The following is a 16,526-nucleotide window of genomic DNA, read 5'->3' as shown; positions in this document are numbered from 1 at the left end:
ACAAGGTAAAATATCAGAAATTTAGAATAGAAAGTTTGAGGTCATGGAATTCATTTCCAGGGGTAATGGTTGAGGCAAAAACTATGTCAACATTCAAAATTAGATTGGATAGATGGATGAAGGAGGAGAGGATGAAGGATATGGGTGGGTAATGTGACTATTGCACAACTGGAGGGAAAATGCTGACACAGGCTGATTTTTTTTATTCACTTCATGGGATTTGAGTGTTGTTGGCAAAGCCAGCATTTTTTGCCCATCCATGATTGCCCTTGAGAAGGTGGTGGTGAGCTGCCTTCTTGAACCGCTGCAGTCCATGTGGTGTAGGTACAACAACAGTGCTTTTAGGAAGGGATTTCCAGGATTTTGATCCAGTGACAGTGAAGGAACTGCGATATATTTCAAAGTCAGGATGGTATGTGGCTTGGAGGGGGACGTGCAGATGGTGGTGTTCCCACGCGTCTGCTGCTCTTGTCCTTCTAGGTGGAAGAGGTTGTGGGTTTGGAAGATGCTGTCAAAGGAGGCCTGGTGAGTTGCTGCAGCGCATCTTGTAGATGGTACACACTGCTGCCACTGTGTGCCGGTGATGGAGGGAGTGAATATTTAAGGTGGTGAATAGGGTGCCAATCATGCGGGCTGCTTTGTCCTGGATGGTGTAGAGCTTCCTGAGTGTTGGAGCCACAATTATCCAGGCAAGTGGAGAGTATTCCATCACACTCTTGTGCCTTGTAGATGGTGGACAGACTTTGTGGAGTCAGGAGGTAAGTTATTCACTGCAGAATTCCCAGTCTCTGACCAGCTCTTGGAGTCATAGAGTCATTTATGGCACAGAAGGAGGTCATTCAGCCCATCGAGTCCAAGCCAGCTCCCGCAAAACTATGTAATCAGTCCCACTCCCCTGCTCAATACCTGTAGCCCTGCAGTTCAGTTTCTCTCAGGTGGCCATCCAGCTTCCTCTTGAAGTCATTGATCGTCTCCACTTCCATCACCCTTCCACTTTTTTCTCTCATTCCACCGAATTTCCCACAGTATTTATGTGGCTGCTCCAGTTCAGTTTCTGGCCAGCGATAACCCCCAGGATATTGATAGTGGGGCATTCAGCAATGGTAATGCCGTTGATTATCAAAGGGGGATGGTTAAATTCTCTCGTTGGAGATGGTCATTGCCTGGCACTTGTGTGGCGCAAATGTTACTTGCCATTTATCAGCCCAAGCCTAAATGTTGTCCAGATCCTGCTGCATATGACACAGACTGTTTCAGTATCTGAGGAGTTGTGAATGGTACTGAACATCGTACAATCATCAGCGAACATCCCCACTTCTAACTTTATGATGGAGGGAAGATCATTAATAAAGCAGCTGAAGGTGGTTGGGCCTAGGACACTATTCAGAGGCACTCCCGCAGTAAGGTCCTGAGTCTGAGATGAGTGGCCTCCAACAACCACAACCATCTTCCTTTGTGCTCAGTACGACTCCAACCAGCGGAGAATTTTCCCCAGATTCCCATTGACTTCAGTTTTGCTAGGGCTCCTTGATGCCATACTCGGTCAAATGCTGCCTTGATGTCAAGAGCAGTCACTCTCACCTCACCTCTTGAGTTCAGCTCTTTTGTCCATGTTTGGACCAAGGCTGCAATGAGGTCAGGAGCTGAGTGGCCAACACAAACTGAGCATTGGTCAACAGGTTATTGCTGTTTAAATGGCGCTTGATAGCACTGTCGCTGACACCTTCCATCACTTTGCTGATGATTGAGAATAGACTGATTGGGCAGTAACACCTATGCATTTCTATGCAGCCTTTGTATAGTGTTTCCAATCTTCACTTTATAAGTCAAAGTGTAATTGAAATGTCAATGTATCGTATTTTAGATGTATTTTTTTTAAATGAGAATTCTAACTGAAGTGTGTGTGGCGATGGCAGGGAAGGAGGTTAAGGGCTTGGCTGCGATGTCTCCATGGTCAAATTACCCTGCCAGCATTCATGTTCAAACATGAAGAATGGGAGCCTGGACAAAGTGCTGGCTGGTTGCTGCTGCTTAGGAAACTTTACACCAGAATGAGTCATTGCATTCAAGCGAGGGGAATGGGAGGAAGATAAGGGTGGATGATTAATGATGAAAAATTGGATCACATTCTCATATTGAAAACCATAAAGCAGCTAATAGTGGCTTGCAGCTTTGCATTAAGATGGTTCCACTGGAGTAAACCTGGGACGATATGACCTGGAGTGACACATAAGGCTTAACAACGCTGTTTCCATCTCTAGAACAGAATTCTGTTTCTTCTCTCAGGCTCCCATGAGAAGAATTCCTTCTCAACCCAGTTCCTATTGAGTGCAGGCTCACAATACAAAGGTCAGAGTAGGAAAAAATGGTAAAAAGACAGAATTAAAGGCTCTTTATCTGACTGCATGCAGCATTCTTAACAAGGTTGATGAATTGAAAGTACAAGTAGAAATCAGTGAGTATGAAATGATAACCCTTACAGAGATGTGGTTGCAAGGTGACCAAAGCTGGGAACTAATTATTCAAGGGTATTTGACATTTCTGAAAGATAGGAAGAAAGGAAAAGGAGGTGGGGTAGCTCGATTAATAAATGATATCAGAACAGTAGTGAGAAATAATCTTGGCTCGGAAGATCAAGATGTCGGATCAGTTTGGGTGGAGATAAGAAATAGCAAAGGAAAGAAGTCATAGGTAGGAGTAGTATATAGGCCCCCCTAACAGTAGCTACACTGTAGGACAGAGTATAAGTCAAGAAATAATGGGAGCTTGTAGGAAGGGTCCTGCAATAATCTTGGGTGATTTTAAACTTTTAGAATATAGATTGGACGCGTCAAATTGGCAAAGGTAGCGTGGAGGATGAATTCACAGTGTATTCGGAACAGTTTTTTTAGAAGAATACATTGTGGAACCAGGGAGCAGGCTATTTTAGACCTGGTAATCTGTAATAAGACAGGATTAATTAATTACCTCATGGTAAAGTATCCTCTAGGCAAGAATGATCATAGCATGATAGAATTTCATATTCAGTTTGAGAGTGAGAAATTTGGGTTTGAAACTAGTGTCTTAAACGTAAATAAAGACAATTACAAGGGTCTGAAGACAGAGTTGGCTAAAGTGCACTGGGAAAATCAGTTAAAATGTAAGATGGTAGAGAAGCAGTGGCAAACATTTAAGGAGATATTTTATAACTCTCAACAAGGATATCTTCCATTGAGAAAGAAAAACTGTATGAGAAGGATACACTATTCGTGCCTAACTAAGGAAGTTAAGGATGGTACCAAATTAAAAGAAAAGGTGTACAATGCTGCAAACATTAGTGGTAGGCCAGAAGATTGGGAAAATTTTAGAAACCAGCAAAGGATGGCTAAAAACATAAAAGAGAGGGAGAAATTAGAGTATGAACGTAAACTAGCAAGAAATATGAAAACAGACAGTAAAAGCTTCTACAAATATATAAAAAGGAAAAGAAAAGCTAAAATAAACATTGGTCCCTTAGAAGATAAGACTGGGAAGTTAATAATGGGAAACAAGGAAATGGCAGGGTCTTTGAACATCAATTTTTTATTTATCTTCACAGTAGAAGACACAAGCATCCCAAGAATAGCAGAAAATCATAAGTTAAAAAGGGAAGGAAGAACTTAAAATAGATATTATCATGAGAGAAAAAGTACTAGGAAAACTAATAGGACTAAGGGCTGACAAGTCCCCTGGACCTGATTCTGCATCCTCGGGTCTTAAAATAAATGGCTGCAGAGATAGTGGATGCATTGGTTATCATCTTCCAAAACTTTCTGGATACTGGAAAGGTCCCGGCCAATTGGAAAAACACAAATGTAACGCCTCTGTTCAAGAAAGGAGGGAGACAGAAAGCAGGAAACTATGGGCTGGATTTTGTTCTCCCCCAGGCGTCCGCTTCTGTGGCGGGGGGGGAACCTGAAGATGCCGCTGAGAAAGGGCCGCCACGCACTCTGATGCCTGGAGGGCCTGGCCCAATATTACTGACGGTGGCGAGGCCTCGTGGTGGCCCCTCCCCGCCACTCGGCAACAGGACTGCAATTTAAATAAATTAAAATTAATTAATTAATTTATCTCACGTCGCCTCCTGATTTCCTGCCGCAATTTTCAGCCCGGTGGCCAGCACTCCCACGCCTTTGGATCTCCATCCAGGGAAACGAGGCGGAACACTTGTGGGGGGAAGTAAACTTATCAGTGTGGGAAGTGGGGGGTGTGGAACAGGGTCAAATTAGCATAATGGGTGTAGGGGATGGTGGGTAGGGTTGTAGTTGAAAGTTTGTAGGAGGAAGATCAGATGGTAAAGGTAAGTATTTTCAGGGGGGGGGGGAGGGAAAATAATTAATTTGTTATGTGGGGGTGGGAGAGGTGCAAAAGAGATGGATTATTTATTTTAAATCCGTTTTCCTTTTAAATTTCTTGGTAGGACAGGAATCCAAAGGCACAGGTGTCCCAGCTGCCGGGCTGAAGATCGTGGCAGGGCATTTTGACAAATTTATTAGAGTTCTTTGAGGATGTAACAAACATGTTGGATAAAGGGAAATCAGTAGATATAGTATATTTGGATTTCCAAAAGTCATTCCATAAGGTGCCACATGCAAGGTTACTATGCACGATAAGAGCTTGTGATGTTGGGGGTAATATATTAGGATGGATAGAGGATTGGCTAACTAACAGGAAACAAAGAATTGGGATAAATGAGTCATTTTCAGATTGGAAAACTGTAAATAGTGGAGTGCCACAGGGATCAGTGCTGGGGCCTCAATTATTTACAGTCTATATTCATGACTTGGATGAAGGAACCAAGTGTATTGTAGCCAAATTTGTGGATGATACAAAGAAGGGTGGGAAAGCATATTGTGAAGAAGACACAAAGTGTCTGCAAAGAGATATAGGTAGGTTAAGTGAGTAGGCAAAAATGTGGCAGATGGAGTATAATGTGGGAAAATGTGAGGTTGTCCACTTTAGCGGGAAGAATAGAAAAGCAGAATATTATTAAATTGGAGAAAGACTGCAGAATGCTGCAGTACAGAGGGATCTGGGTGTCCTTGTACATGAATCACAAAAAGTCAGCATGCAGGTACAGCATGTAATTAGGAAGGCAAATGGAATGTTGGCCTTTATCAGAAGGCAGATGGAGTATAAAGGTAGGGAAGTCTTGCTACAACTGTACAGGGGATAGGTGAGAGCAGACCTAGAGTACTGCTTGGTCTCCTTACTTAAGGAGGGATATACTTGCATTGGAGGCAGATCAGAAAAGGTTAACTGGGATGAAGGGGTTGCTTTATGAGGAAAGGTAGAGCAGGTTGGACCTATAGTTTAGAAGAATGAGAGGTGTTCTTATTGAAATGTATAAAATTCTGAGGGGGCTCGACAGTGTCGATACTAAAAATATTTCCCCTTGTGGAGAATCTAGAACTAGGGGGCACAGTTTCAAAATAAGTGGTCTCCCTTTAAGATGGAGATGAGGAGGAATTCTTTGAGAGCAGTGGATGCTGTGTCATTGGATATATTCAAGGCTGAGTTAGACTGATTTTTGATCTACAAGGGAGTTGAGGGTTATGGGAGCAGGCAGAAAAGTGGAGATAAGGCAATAATCAGATCAGCCATGGTCTTATTATTGAATGGCAGAGCAGGCTTGAGGGGCTGAATGGCCTACTCCTAATCCTATTTTTTATGGTCTTAAAGCTGGTCACAATGTGACACACCTTATTACTCTCATGCTTAACCATAGGGATGTCTGATGTAAAAGTTTTCATTGGTATAGCAGGGCTGCTACTCCGAGGTTGGGGTAGAGCAGAAGGAGCTTTGAAAATAAAGAAAGACTTGCATTAATATAGCAGCTTTCCCAACCTCAGGGCATCCTGAATTACTTTACAGCCAATGAAGTACACTATTGTAATATATGAAATACCACAGCCAATTTGGACACAGCAAGGCCCCACAAATATATTATAATGACAAATTAATCTGTTTTAATGATAAAAAAATATTGGTCTTCTCTTCAGAATAGTGCTGTGGGATCTTTTACGTCCATCCGAGACAGCAGATGGGACCTCGGTTTAACACCTCATCTGTAAGATGGCACCTTCAACACTTCAGCACTTCCTCAGTACTGCAGCGAAGTCTCAGCCTAGATTATCTGCTCAAGTTTCTGGAGGTCACTGAGATAAAGGAAAAAGAGAAAACAAAGAACGAGATCAATTCTCCAGATAAATAGCGTTTCGAGAGCAGTGCTGCCTTTGCAACGGTCCCATCAAATCCTTTAGATTTAGAGATACAGCACTGAAACAGGCCCTTCGGCCCACCGAGTCTGTGCCGACCATTAACCACCCATTTATACTAATCCTGCACTAATCCCATATTCCTACCGTATCCTCCCCTACCACCTACCTATACTAGTGGCAATTTATAATGGCCAATTCACCTATCAAACCTGCAAGTCTTTTGGCTGTGGGAGGAAACTGGAGCACCCGGAGGAAACCCACACAGACACAGGGAGAACTTGCAAACTCCACACAGGCAGTACCCAGATTTGAACCCCGGTCGCTGGAGCTGTGAGGCTGCGGTGCTAACCACTGCGCCACTGTGAGAACACATTAGGAAAATTTTTTGTAGATTTGGACTTGTTTTTTTACTGGTACCGGAAAGGTTAAGAAGGCATCCAATGGAGGTTCTCAGCTTTGCGGGTGTATATTGTGAGGTTGTTTCACTATTTCACCACAGTTTGGTGAAATCATAATAAAGGGACATAGATTCAAAATTATTACTGAAAAAATATAGAGGAAACTTTATTCACACAGATGGTTTTGAGAACATGGAATGGGTTTAGCAGTAGTAGCCACTGAGGCAGAAACTATAACATTATTTAAAAGTGATTGGCTTAGTATCTGAAAAGGATAAGGGGCAAGGACAGAGAAATGGGATTAGAGAACTCCCAGTTGATGATCTCCAATGACAGAATAACGATGGGCTGAATGGTTTCCTGTGACTTTAGCTTGACCAAGTCTGAATGTAACCCTGCTGAACCCTGTAATCCTGTGCTGTGGAGAGAGTCAGCTCCTAGTATTGTAATGTCCGTGTGGATGAGGCTAGGTGGCCGGGGAAGGGATGGGGACAGCAATGTCATTGTTGCTTTGTCTTGATGGTTTAAACTTTTCCAATGAATTTTAGTCCATAAGCAAAAGTAGAAAATTTCTAAGATGTTTAGTTTAAATGAGCCAAAATTTTGTGGTGAGCTCGAAGCCAGAGCACACCAATCTCAGATTTTTTTTTTATTAGTGTGTGGGATGTGGGCATCACTGACTAGGCCCTAATTGCCCTTGACCTGAGTGGCATGCTAGGCCATTTCAGAGGGCATTTTAAGAGTCAACCACATTGCTGTAGGTCTGAAGTGACATGTAGGCCAGACCAGGTAAGGACAGCAGATTTCCTTCCCTAAAGGACATTAGTGAATCAGATGGGTTTTTTACAACAATCGACAACCGTTTCATGGTCATCATTAGACTAGCTTTTTAATTCCAGATCTATTGAATTCAAATTTCACCATTTGCCGTGGTGGGATTCGAACCCAGGTCCCCAGACAATTAGCCTGGGGTCAGGATTGCTAGTCCAGTGACATGACCACTTCGCCACCACCTCCCCTTAAATTGAACCTGTTTGAACCAATGTGAGCTCTGGGCCAGTGCACACCAATCTCACACAGCACAGTGTGAATATTTGTACTTTGCACCTCAGTAACAGAGCAGGCTACCCGACCCGAACCTGACGGGACCCAACGACATATTTCAGAGTCGGGTCGGGTCTCTCTTCCGGGCCCAAAATTCCGGCTTGGGTTGGGTCAGGCTGGACGTGGACAGAGATCAGGACAAACAGAAATCGGTGATGAGAAGAGTGAGGAGGAAAGGAGGGGAAAGAAGCAGCAACAAGTTTCGACATAAAGCACCCGAGTGAAATTAACCCAACCCAGGGGAAGATTCCAGTAACTGCACTAAGTACAGAAGCATCAACTGAGCTCTTGCTTTAATCTGTACTTGGCCTAAGGATTTAAAATTATCTGGAAATAGGGAGATTAAACTTCCCAACCTGAGTTCTCTGAGACCTTTTTTTGTTAATGACATCGGGACTTGATACAGTTCAGAAGCTTGTTTGTTACATTGCATGATTTCCTGAAGTGGATACTTGTTTCCCACAAGTGCTCAGGGTCACGGCGCCTTTGCCTGTTTGAAATCAGTGTGTGTCGTTTTTTTTTAAAACTTTATGATGTTAATTGAACAAGGCTACATTAACAACTGGCACCTGTACTCGATCACTAAAGCCTGGTTACCCGACCAAACCCGAATATATGTGTTGGGGTCAGGTCGGGTTTGGGTTGGCTGTTGGAGGGTCTGGCCCAGGTCGGGTTTTAATTTTATACCCGAGCCAGGCTTTATCAGTAATCCTTTAGGCTGCTAAGTAAGTTTGCCAGTCTAGTGCCAAATGAAGCACAGCTCCTTGCTGTGGGTCCTTGGCCATTGGCCATTAGGAACTTGGCCTATCCAAATTTATTAGGAGTACAGTTCTGAACAAAAACATTTTTAAACAGAGCAATGCAAGGCAGTTGCAAATGGAAAATCAAGTTTAATGAAGGCTGCAAATTCTACATGTCCAAATGGATGGCTAGCTTTTCTATAAAGACGAAAATAGATAATCCATAATAGTACTTCACAGAATTAAATTTTACAATCTATTACAATAAAGTGTCATGTTTTCTGACTATTTTAGGTAGGTCTTGAATAGCAAATACTTGTAAGAATGTATAGCATGTGTGGGGTAAATCGAACAGTTAAACCCTCTGTTTTGTATTTCATTGATTTAGGAGGATCCCAGGCCTCAAACTCCGACTCTTGCCAAACATTTTCTAGATTCCGATGAGGGCTTGGGTCCTGCGCCATATGACCCAGTGTGAGTCCATTCAATCACTTCCTGAGATGCTCTAAAACTATATAATCAAAAGAAATTATTTGACTAGACATAATATTTTTACCAAATGGGATTTTTGGTTCCTTTTGTTGGTATAATTGTAAAGTCTTTATAGGGCGTGCTTTAAAAAAAAACTTGTGAAAAATAAGTACTTCTGTTGAAAGTTAATTGAGGGAGTTCAAGAAAAACTCAATTGCCAATTCATGTCAACATTTCCACTTTGAGTAATGATGATTAGCATTGTGCTCAGTAGTTTTTCTTTAATCCTATAATCTCTTCTAGCATTGCATAACTTCTGGAACCTATTGTTCCCAATTAACTCTTTTTTTTAAAATGTAAGTTTCCATTAAGATTACATTCAGACAACTGATTTGTACAAGTGTGTGATGGTTCAAAAAAAATAAAATCCCATGGAATCGAGGGAAATGCAGCAAGATGGATACAGAATTGGCTCAGTGGCAGGAAACAAAGGGTAATTGTTGACTGGTGTTTTTGCGACTGGAAGGCTGTTTTCAGTGGCGTTCCTCAGGGCTCAGTACTAGGTCCCCAGCTTTTTGTGGTATATATTAACGATTTGGACATAAATGTAGGGGGCATGATCAAGAAGTTTGCAGACGACACTAAGATTGGCCGTGTGGTAGCAAGGAGGATAGCTGTAGGCTGCAGGAAGATATTGATGGTCTGGTCAGACGGGCAGAAAAGTGGCAAATGGAATTCAACCCAGAGAAATATGAGGTGATGCATTTGGGGAGGTCAAACAAGGCAAAGGAATACACAATTAATGGGAAAATACTGAGAAGTGTAGAGGAAGTGAGGGGCCTTGGAATGAATGTCCACAGATCCCTGAAGGTAGCAGGACACGTTGATAAAGTGTTAAGGAGGCATATGGAATCCTTTCCTTTATTAGTCGAGGTATAGAATACAGCAGCAGGGAAGTTATGCTGTAGCTGTATAACTCATTGGTTAGGCCACAGCTTGAGTACTGTGTGCAGTTCTGGTCACCTCATTACAGAAAGGATGTAATTGCACAAGAGAGGGTACAGAGGAGATTTACAAGGATGTTGCCAGGACTGGAAAAATGCAGCTATGAGGAAAGATTGGATAGGCTGGAGTTGTTCTCCTTGGAACAGAGAAGGCTGAGGGGAGATCTGATTGAAATGTACAAAATTTTAAGGGGCTTGCATAGATTGGACGTGAAGGGTCTATTCACCTTGGCAGAGAGGTCAGTGACTAGGGGGTATAGATTTAAAGTGATTAATAGAAAAATTGGAGGTGGAGATGAGGAAAAGATTTTTCACCCAGAGGGTGGTGGGGGTCTGGAAATTACTGCGTGAAAGGATAGTTGAGGCAGAAACCCTCAACTCATTCAAAAGGAATCTGGATATGCACCTTAAGTGCTGTAATTTGCAGGGCTACAGACCAAATGCTGGAAGGTGGGATTAGAATGGGTGGATCGTTTATTGGTTGGCACAGACACGATGGGCCAAGTGGCCTCTTTCTGTGCCTTAAACTTTCTATGACCACCATACACTATGGTTCTGATTTCCTGCTGGAAATTCAGCGGAACTCCTAGAGAAATGGCGTAAATGGTTATTTTACTGCAAAGTTCTGGCCAAACGATCAGGACAACACTGTGGAAATTTTGGTTCATGATTTAACTTTCAACAGTTCATACAATTTATTCCACTTCATAGATTTGGGTATGTGATTCTTGTATAATGCTCTGAGGTTATCGCAGATTTAGTAAAACAGTGTAAAATATTTTTTCAATTAATCGTCGGAAATGGTGCAGTGGTTAGCACCGCAGCCTCACAGCTCCAGCGGCCCGGGTTCAATTCTGGGTACCGCCTGTGCGGAGTTTGCAAGTTCTCCCTGTGTCTGCGTGGGTTTTCGCCGGGTGCTCCGGTTTCCTCCCACAGCCAAAGACTTGCAGGTTGATAGGTAAATTGGCCATTATATAAATTGCCCCTAGTATAGGTGGGTGGTAGGGGATGTGGTAGGCATATGGGATTAGTGTAGGATTAGTATAAAAATGGGTGATTGTTGGTCGGCACAGACATGGTGGGCCGAAGGGCCTGTTTCAGTGCTGTATCTCTAAATAAATAAACTAAATAAAGTCACTTTCCTCTGACCATTTTTCTCCCCTTCCCAAAAACGCTGACACCTCACTGGAGAATGGTTTCAGGGCTGTTGGCTCCAATGCCTCGCCCATGTGGTCATTGTTTCTGTGTGATCCTTGGGAGTCATCTTAGCTGAGCCTGATCCTGTGCTCTTCAATGTGCGACAGGCACCTCCAGCAGGGGTAACTGTGTCATTAATCTGAAGCAGAAACCCTTGCTGACTGTTTTCCCTTACTGATCTAGGGGTGCTGAGGCCAAATGCAGCAGCCCCATCACTGTTCCATCAGAAATCAGCTAACTGGTGCTGATATGGGATCAAATTGTTTTTCTGTTTTTCCATGCCCATCTTTCCCAGAATGCCATGTTTGAATTCCTGCAATCACATTTCCACCCTGCTAAAGCAGGGCAAGGCACTACAAGGTCATAAAAGACATCTCATGTAACGATGACCGTGACAACTATCCATCCTCAATTTTCTTGGCCTATTTGCAGCCTCTGACAAGGTTGACCACACCATCCTCCTTCAGTGCCTCTCCACCGTCATCTAGCTGGGCGGGATTGCCCCTGCTGATTCCATTCTTATCTATTCAGTCATTGCCAGAAAATCAACTGCAATTATTTCCCTTCCTGCTCCGACACAGGTACCTTTGATCAATGTTCCCACTAACTTCTGTTTGCTGTGTGTGACCCCTTTAAGATTGGCGCATGGCTGCGCATGCAAGCATCTTAAAGGGAACATTACTTGTCTGTGGCCTGTTTGTTCCCTGCATGGCGCATTCCCAATTGCTGCATGGCCATACATCCATGCAACTTAGAGGGAGCATTGGATCTGATGTCCCCCGAGGATCTATTCTTGACCCCTCCTATTTCACATCTACGTGCTGCCCCTTAGTGACATCATCCAAAAACACAATGTTAGTTTCCACATGTATGCTGATGACATCCAGCTCCACTTCACCACTACCTTCCTCAACCTCTCCACTGCCTCTGATTTGTCACACTACATATCTGACATCTAGTAGTGAATGAGAAGAAATTTCCTTCAACTAAATATTGGGAAGACTGAAGCCATTGTCTTTGATCCCCACCATAAACTCCATTCCCTTGCCACTGACTTCATCCCTTTCCCTGTTCACAGTCTAAGGCTGAACCAGACCACTCGCGACCTTGGTGTTATATTTGACTCTTAGATGAGATTCCAATCCCATATCCGCTCCATCATCAAGACTGCCTGCTTCCACCTCTGTAACATTGTCTGCCTCCGCCCCTGCCACAGCTCATCTGCTGCTGAAACATTGATCCATGTCTTTGTTACTTCTAGACTTGACTATTCCATTGCTCTCCTGGTCAGCCTCCCATCTTCCACCATCCATAAACTCGAACTTATTGAAAGCTCTGCTGACCATATCCTAACTCACACCAAGTCGCAAGTTCATCCATCCCCCCTGTCCTTGCTGACCTATATTGGCTTTTGGTCTGGCAATGCCTCAATTTTAAAATTCTCATCCTTGTTTTCAAATTTGCTCATGGCCTTGCCCCTGCCTACTTCTGTAATCTCTTCCAGTCACGCAACCCTCCAAGATAGCTGTGCTCCTCTGATTTTGACCTCTTGGGTATCTCAAATATTAATTGTTCCACCATTAGTGGCTGTGCCTTCAGCTGCCTAGGCCTGAGGCCCTGGGGTGTTGAATTCCCCTCCTTAAACTTCTCTGCCTCGATCTCACCTTCTGTAAGATGCTGCTTAAAACTTACCCTCTTTGACCAAGATTTTAGTCAAATGTCCTAATATCTGTTTTGGTGTCAAATTTTGTTTGATACCACTCCTGTGAAGGACCTTGGGATGTTTTACTATATTAAACACACTATATAAATGCATGTATTTTCTTTTGGTTTGACTTAGCTTTTCACTGGCTAAATTCACACAATCATTGGGAGAGTCCAAAATAAAGTCATTTTTCAAGTCATTCCTCACAGCCCTATAGATTGGCACTGAAGTTTGATGTCATAGACTGACCCCTTCACATTGACATCAAGAACTAGGAAGGATGATGATACTTAATGATGTAGTCCATAGTTAGGGCCAATTTTGTAATTTTTTTTGTTTGCTAAGTTCAGAAGACATTGGAGAGTAGACTGAAAATAAGATTTCTCCTATAAGAGGCTACAAGATAAGTTACCATCGGTACCAATGATGTAAGTTGGGCTCTTTTGCTTGGGATTTGTTTTTACAGTTCAAGAAAAATAAGGATTTGCATCTGTTGAAATTCAATGATAGATGAAATTGTAAACTGCTTTTGTTAAAGGCAATTAATAGGGTAGTTACAGAAAAGCTATTTTTTTCCAGTGAGGATTCCAGATTAAGCAGGCGCAATCTTAAAATTAGAGCCAGGCCATTCAAGAGTGAAATCAGGAAGCAGTTTTCACCCTATTAATAGTAAAAAAAATGTGTAACTCTCTCTCTAAAAGACTGTGCATTATGTGTCAATTGAAATTTGCATGACTGAGATCTTTTATCAAAGGTTGTGGATGAAAGGCAGGTGAATAAGGCTAAGGTACAGATCAGTCATGCTCTAATTGAATGGGGGCAGAATGGCCGATGTAATAGGCAAAAATATCTGCGTGAAGTGTAAAGAGTCATGTGCTGTAATTGTGACCCAAAACTTTGATTAGTAGATTTCACTCCTGAATGGCCTGGCTCTAATTTTAAGATTGCGCCTGCTTAATCTGGAATCCTCTGCAGATGTTACAATAAGATTATTTTTTTCACAATTTCAGAATCCTTGTTATATTTAAGGGGCAGATTGATTACTGCAGTGATAAACTAAGTACATAGCAGCACTGTCTAAGCTTTTAATTTTGATTCCAAAATGGTGGTTTGAGCAATGTTCAAACTAAAGCAGGCCAATAAAATTGATGATTGGAAAAAAAAGCTAGTATAAGTAAAAGAAGTAGATTGTTCAGATAGGATCTAGACATCAGAAAATTGAAGTTGTGTGGGTTTTTCTAATGGAGTACAGTTTTCATTGTTGACATACCCTTTTCTGCTCCATAGTTCCTTTCAGCGAAGCTGTATGCTGGGAGTGCAACCTCACAAAACTTTCTGTGAGAAGTAGAGTTTGCAGTGTGATATTGTGCTAACTTTTGCTATTTTGGATAAGATGATGTTATAAAGTTCTAATAACTCATCGGTTGATTTCATTTCAGGGCTGGTTTTGTGGTGTTCCATGATTTTCTCCTGGGATTGGTGCCCACGTATCGGGTTTGCCGTTTGGTGGTGGGGCTGTACCATGGCGGACAGGAAATGGGAGATCCCTCTCCACTTCCGGCTGTCTATTGCGATATTGGCAACTTACCTTCCTATTTTCCAGATATTAACAGGGGCAGTGGAGCAATCCTGGCAGTCAAGCAAGTCGTGCCCAGGTGCTTATTGATACAACGTCATTCAACACAGCAACTTCCCAATTTAATATACAAATAATAATGTATAAGAAATGATAAAAGGACCATTATGTGAGACAAACTGGCATTTTAAAATTTGTTTCTGTACAGCTAGGATCAAACTTCAATTCTCAGTAAAGAGATGGCACTTCAGAAAGTGTATTAAGGTTTTTGCTGGCTGATTGATAAAATGCTGGTGAGCTAGTTGGTTAGATAAATGGGAGGTTAACTGACTGGCTGGTTGGATGACTTACTAGTTGACTGACTGGTTGCTTTTCAATATCATGAAAGAAATGTAATGGTCACTGAAAAATGTTGCATATTTAAATATTAATTAACATAATTAGGACTGAGCAAAACCTCTCAGTGTGTACTCTAACAACCATATTAATATGGATATAGCAGGGTTTCACAAATAACCATATCAGGGGATTGAAAAAAATCTAACAGTCTTTCTACGACCATTCTGTTGAAAACAATTCTTTTTTGGCTTCTTTTCCCCAAGTTATGTAAGATATTTTCACCAATTCTTCACCCTGTCCCAAAAGCCACCTCATTTTCAAAACAAGATGTAATGGGTGAACTAACCATAAGGTTCTGACAGTGTTTCTTAGAGCCAGCTACTGGGAGCTGAACAGGAGCATTGTGGATTGAATCACCACCCCATTTATTTATTTTTTGCCAGTAGCAGGTTAACATAGAAAGGAAAAAGAAAGACTTGTATTTATGTAGCGCCTTACCTGACTTCAGGACATCTCAAAGCACCTTACAACCAATGAAGTCCTTTTAAAGTGTAGTCACTGGTTATAATGTAGGAAATGTGGTCGTCAATTTGCACAAAGCAAGGTCCCACACACAGCAATAAAATAAATGACCAGTTAATCTATTTTAGCTTAGTCGGTCGAGGGATAAAAGTTGGACAGTACACTGGGAGAAGTCCTCTGCTCTCCTGTGCTGTGGGATCTTTTACATCCACCTGAAAGGGCAGATGGGGCCTTGGTTTATTGCCTTATCCAAAAAGATGGCACCTCTGAAAGTCCAAGCTCCCTCAGTACTGCACTGAAATGTCAGCCTAGATTATGTGCTTAAGTCTCTGGAGTGGGACTCGAACCTGTGACCTTCTGACACAAAGTGTGAGTGCTACCACTGAGCCAAGGAACATATGAAATAGGAGCAGGAGTAGGCCATTTGGCCCCTCGAGCCTGCTCTGCCATTCAATTAGATCATGGCTGATCATCTACCTTAATGTCATTTTCCCGCACTATCTCCATATCCCTTGATGCTTTTAATATCTAGAAATCTATCAATCTCAGTCTTGAACATACTCAATGACTGAACCTCCACAGCCCTCTGGGGTAGAGAATTCCAAAGATTCACCACCCTCTGAGTGAAGAAATTCCTCCTCATCTCAGTCCTAAATGGCCTACCTCTTATTCTGAGACTGTGTCCCCTGATTCTGAATCCCCAAGTTAGGGGAAACATTCTTCCTCCATCTACCTTGTCGAGCCCTGTAAGAATTTTGTATGCCTCAATGAGATCACCTCTCATTCTTCTAAACTCTAAATGCTAGATCTGAAGACTTGAAGCCTGTGAGTAGGTTGTGTACCTGTCTGCTCAATCAGGGATCAGCATGAAAGATCTGAAAATAAAATGAACGACAAGTAGACGCAGGTGCTAATATTGAATGCTTTGGGTATATTAAAAACAGTTATTAGCCATCTTATTTCATGGATTTTATTTATCTGTTCTGTTTTATGCCAGGGTCCGTCCATCTCCAGGTATTAGTCTTATAATGGAGCTACAGGCATCTGGTGGCTGTGATCCCTATGGGCAGGACATCAACCGTCTTGTCTCACGAGGCTGGATCAAAATTGATATTTTTGACTCTCAGAATCGTGTAATTAGCGGCCGGTGGAAGGTTCCAGTTCGAGTTCTTCCGGTTAAACCATCCATGACTACTGGTGAACTAAATGGAGTGCCTCAGGTAAAATAATC

The 16,526-nt window shown here is 42.4% G+C and overlaps 1 protein-coding gene across 3 annotated transcripts in view; it reads left to right on the top strand.

Annotated features, from left to right (window-relative positions):
• The window catches only part of LOC137368741 (coiled-coil domain-containing protein 17-like), a 73,040-nt gene that overhangs the window by 48,382 nt on the left and 8,132 nt on the right, over positions 1–16,526 (top strand). For all 3 annotated transcript variants that reach the window (XM_068028928.1, XM_068028929.1, XM_068028927.1), the window contains exons 9-11: positions 8,870–8,955; positions 14,298–14,513; positions 16,293–16,515. In XM_068028928.1, the coding sequence (XP_067885029.1) occupies positions 8,870–8,955; positions 14,298–14,513; positions 16,293–16,515 (525 nt within the window). The remainder of the gene's footprint in view (positions 1–8,869; positions 8,956–14,297; positions 14,514–16,292; positions 16,516–16,526) is intronic.

The sequence above is a fragment of the Heterodontus francisci genome, chromosome 4 (genome assembly GCF_036365525.1).
Source record: "Heterodontus francisci isolate sHetFra1 chromosome 4, sHetFra1.hap1, whole genome shotgun sequence".
In the NCBI taxonomy this organism is placed as follows: Eukaryota; Metazoa; Chordata; class Chondrichthyes; order Heterodontiformes; family Heterodontidae; genus Heterodontus; species Heterodontus francisci.
The sequence above is the reverse complement of the archived record's forward strand: the minus strand, read 5'-3'. Positions and strand labels throughout refer to the sequence as shown.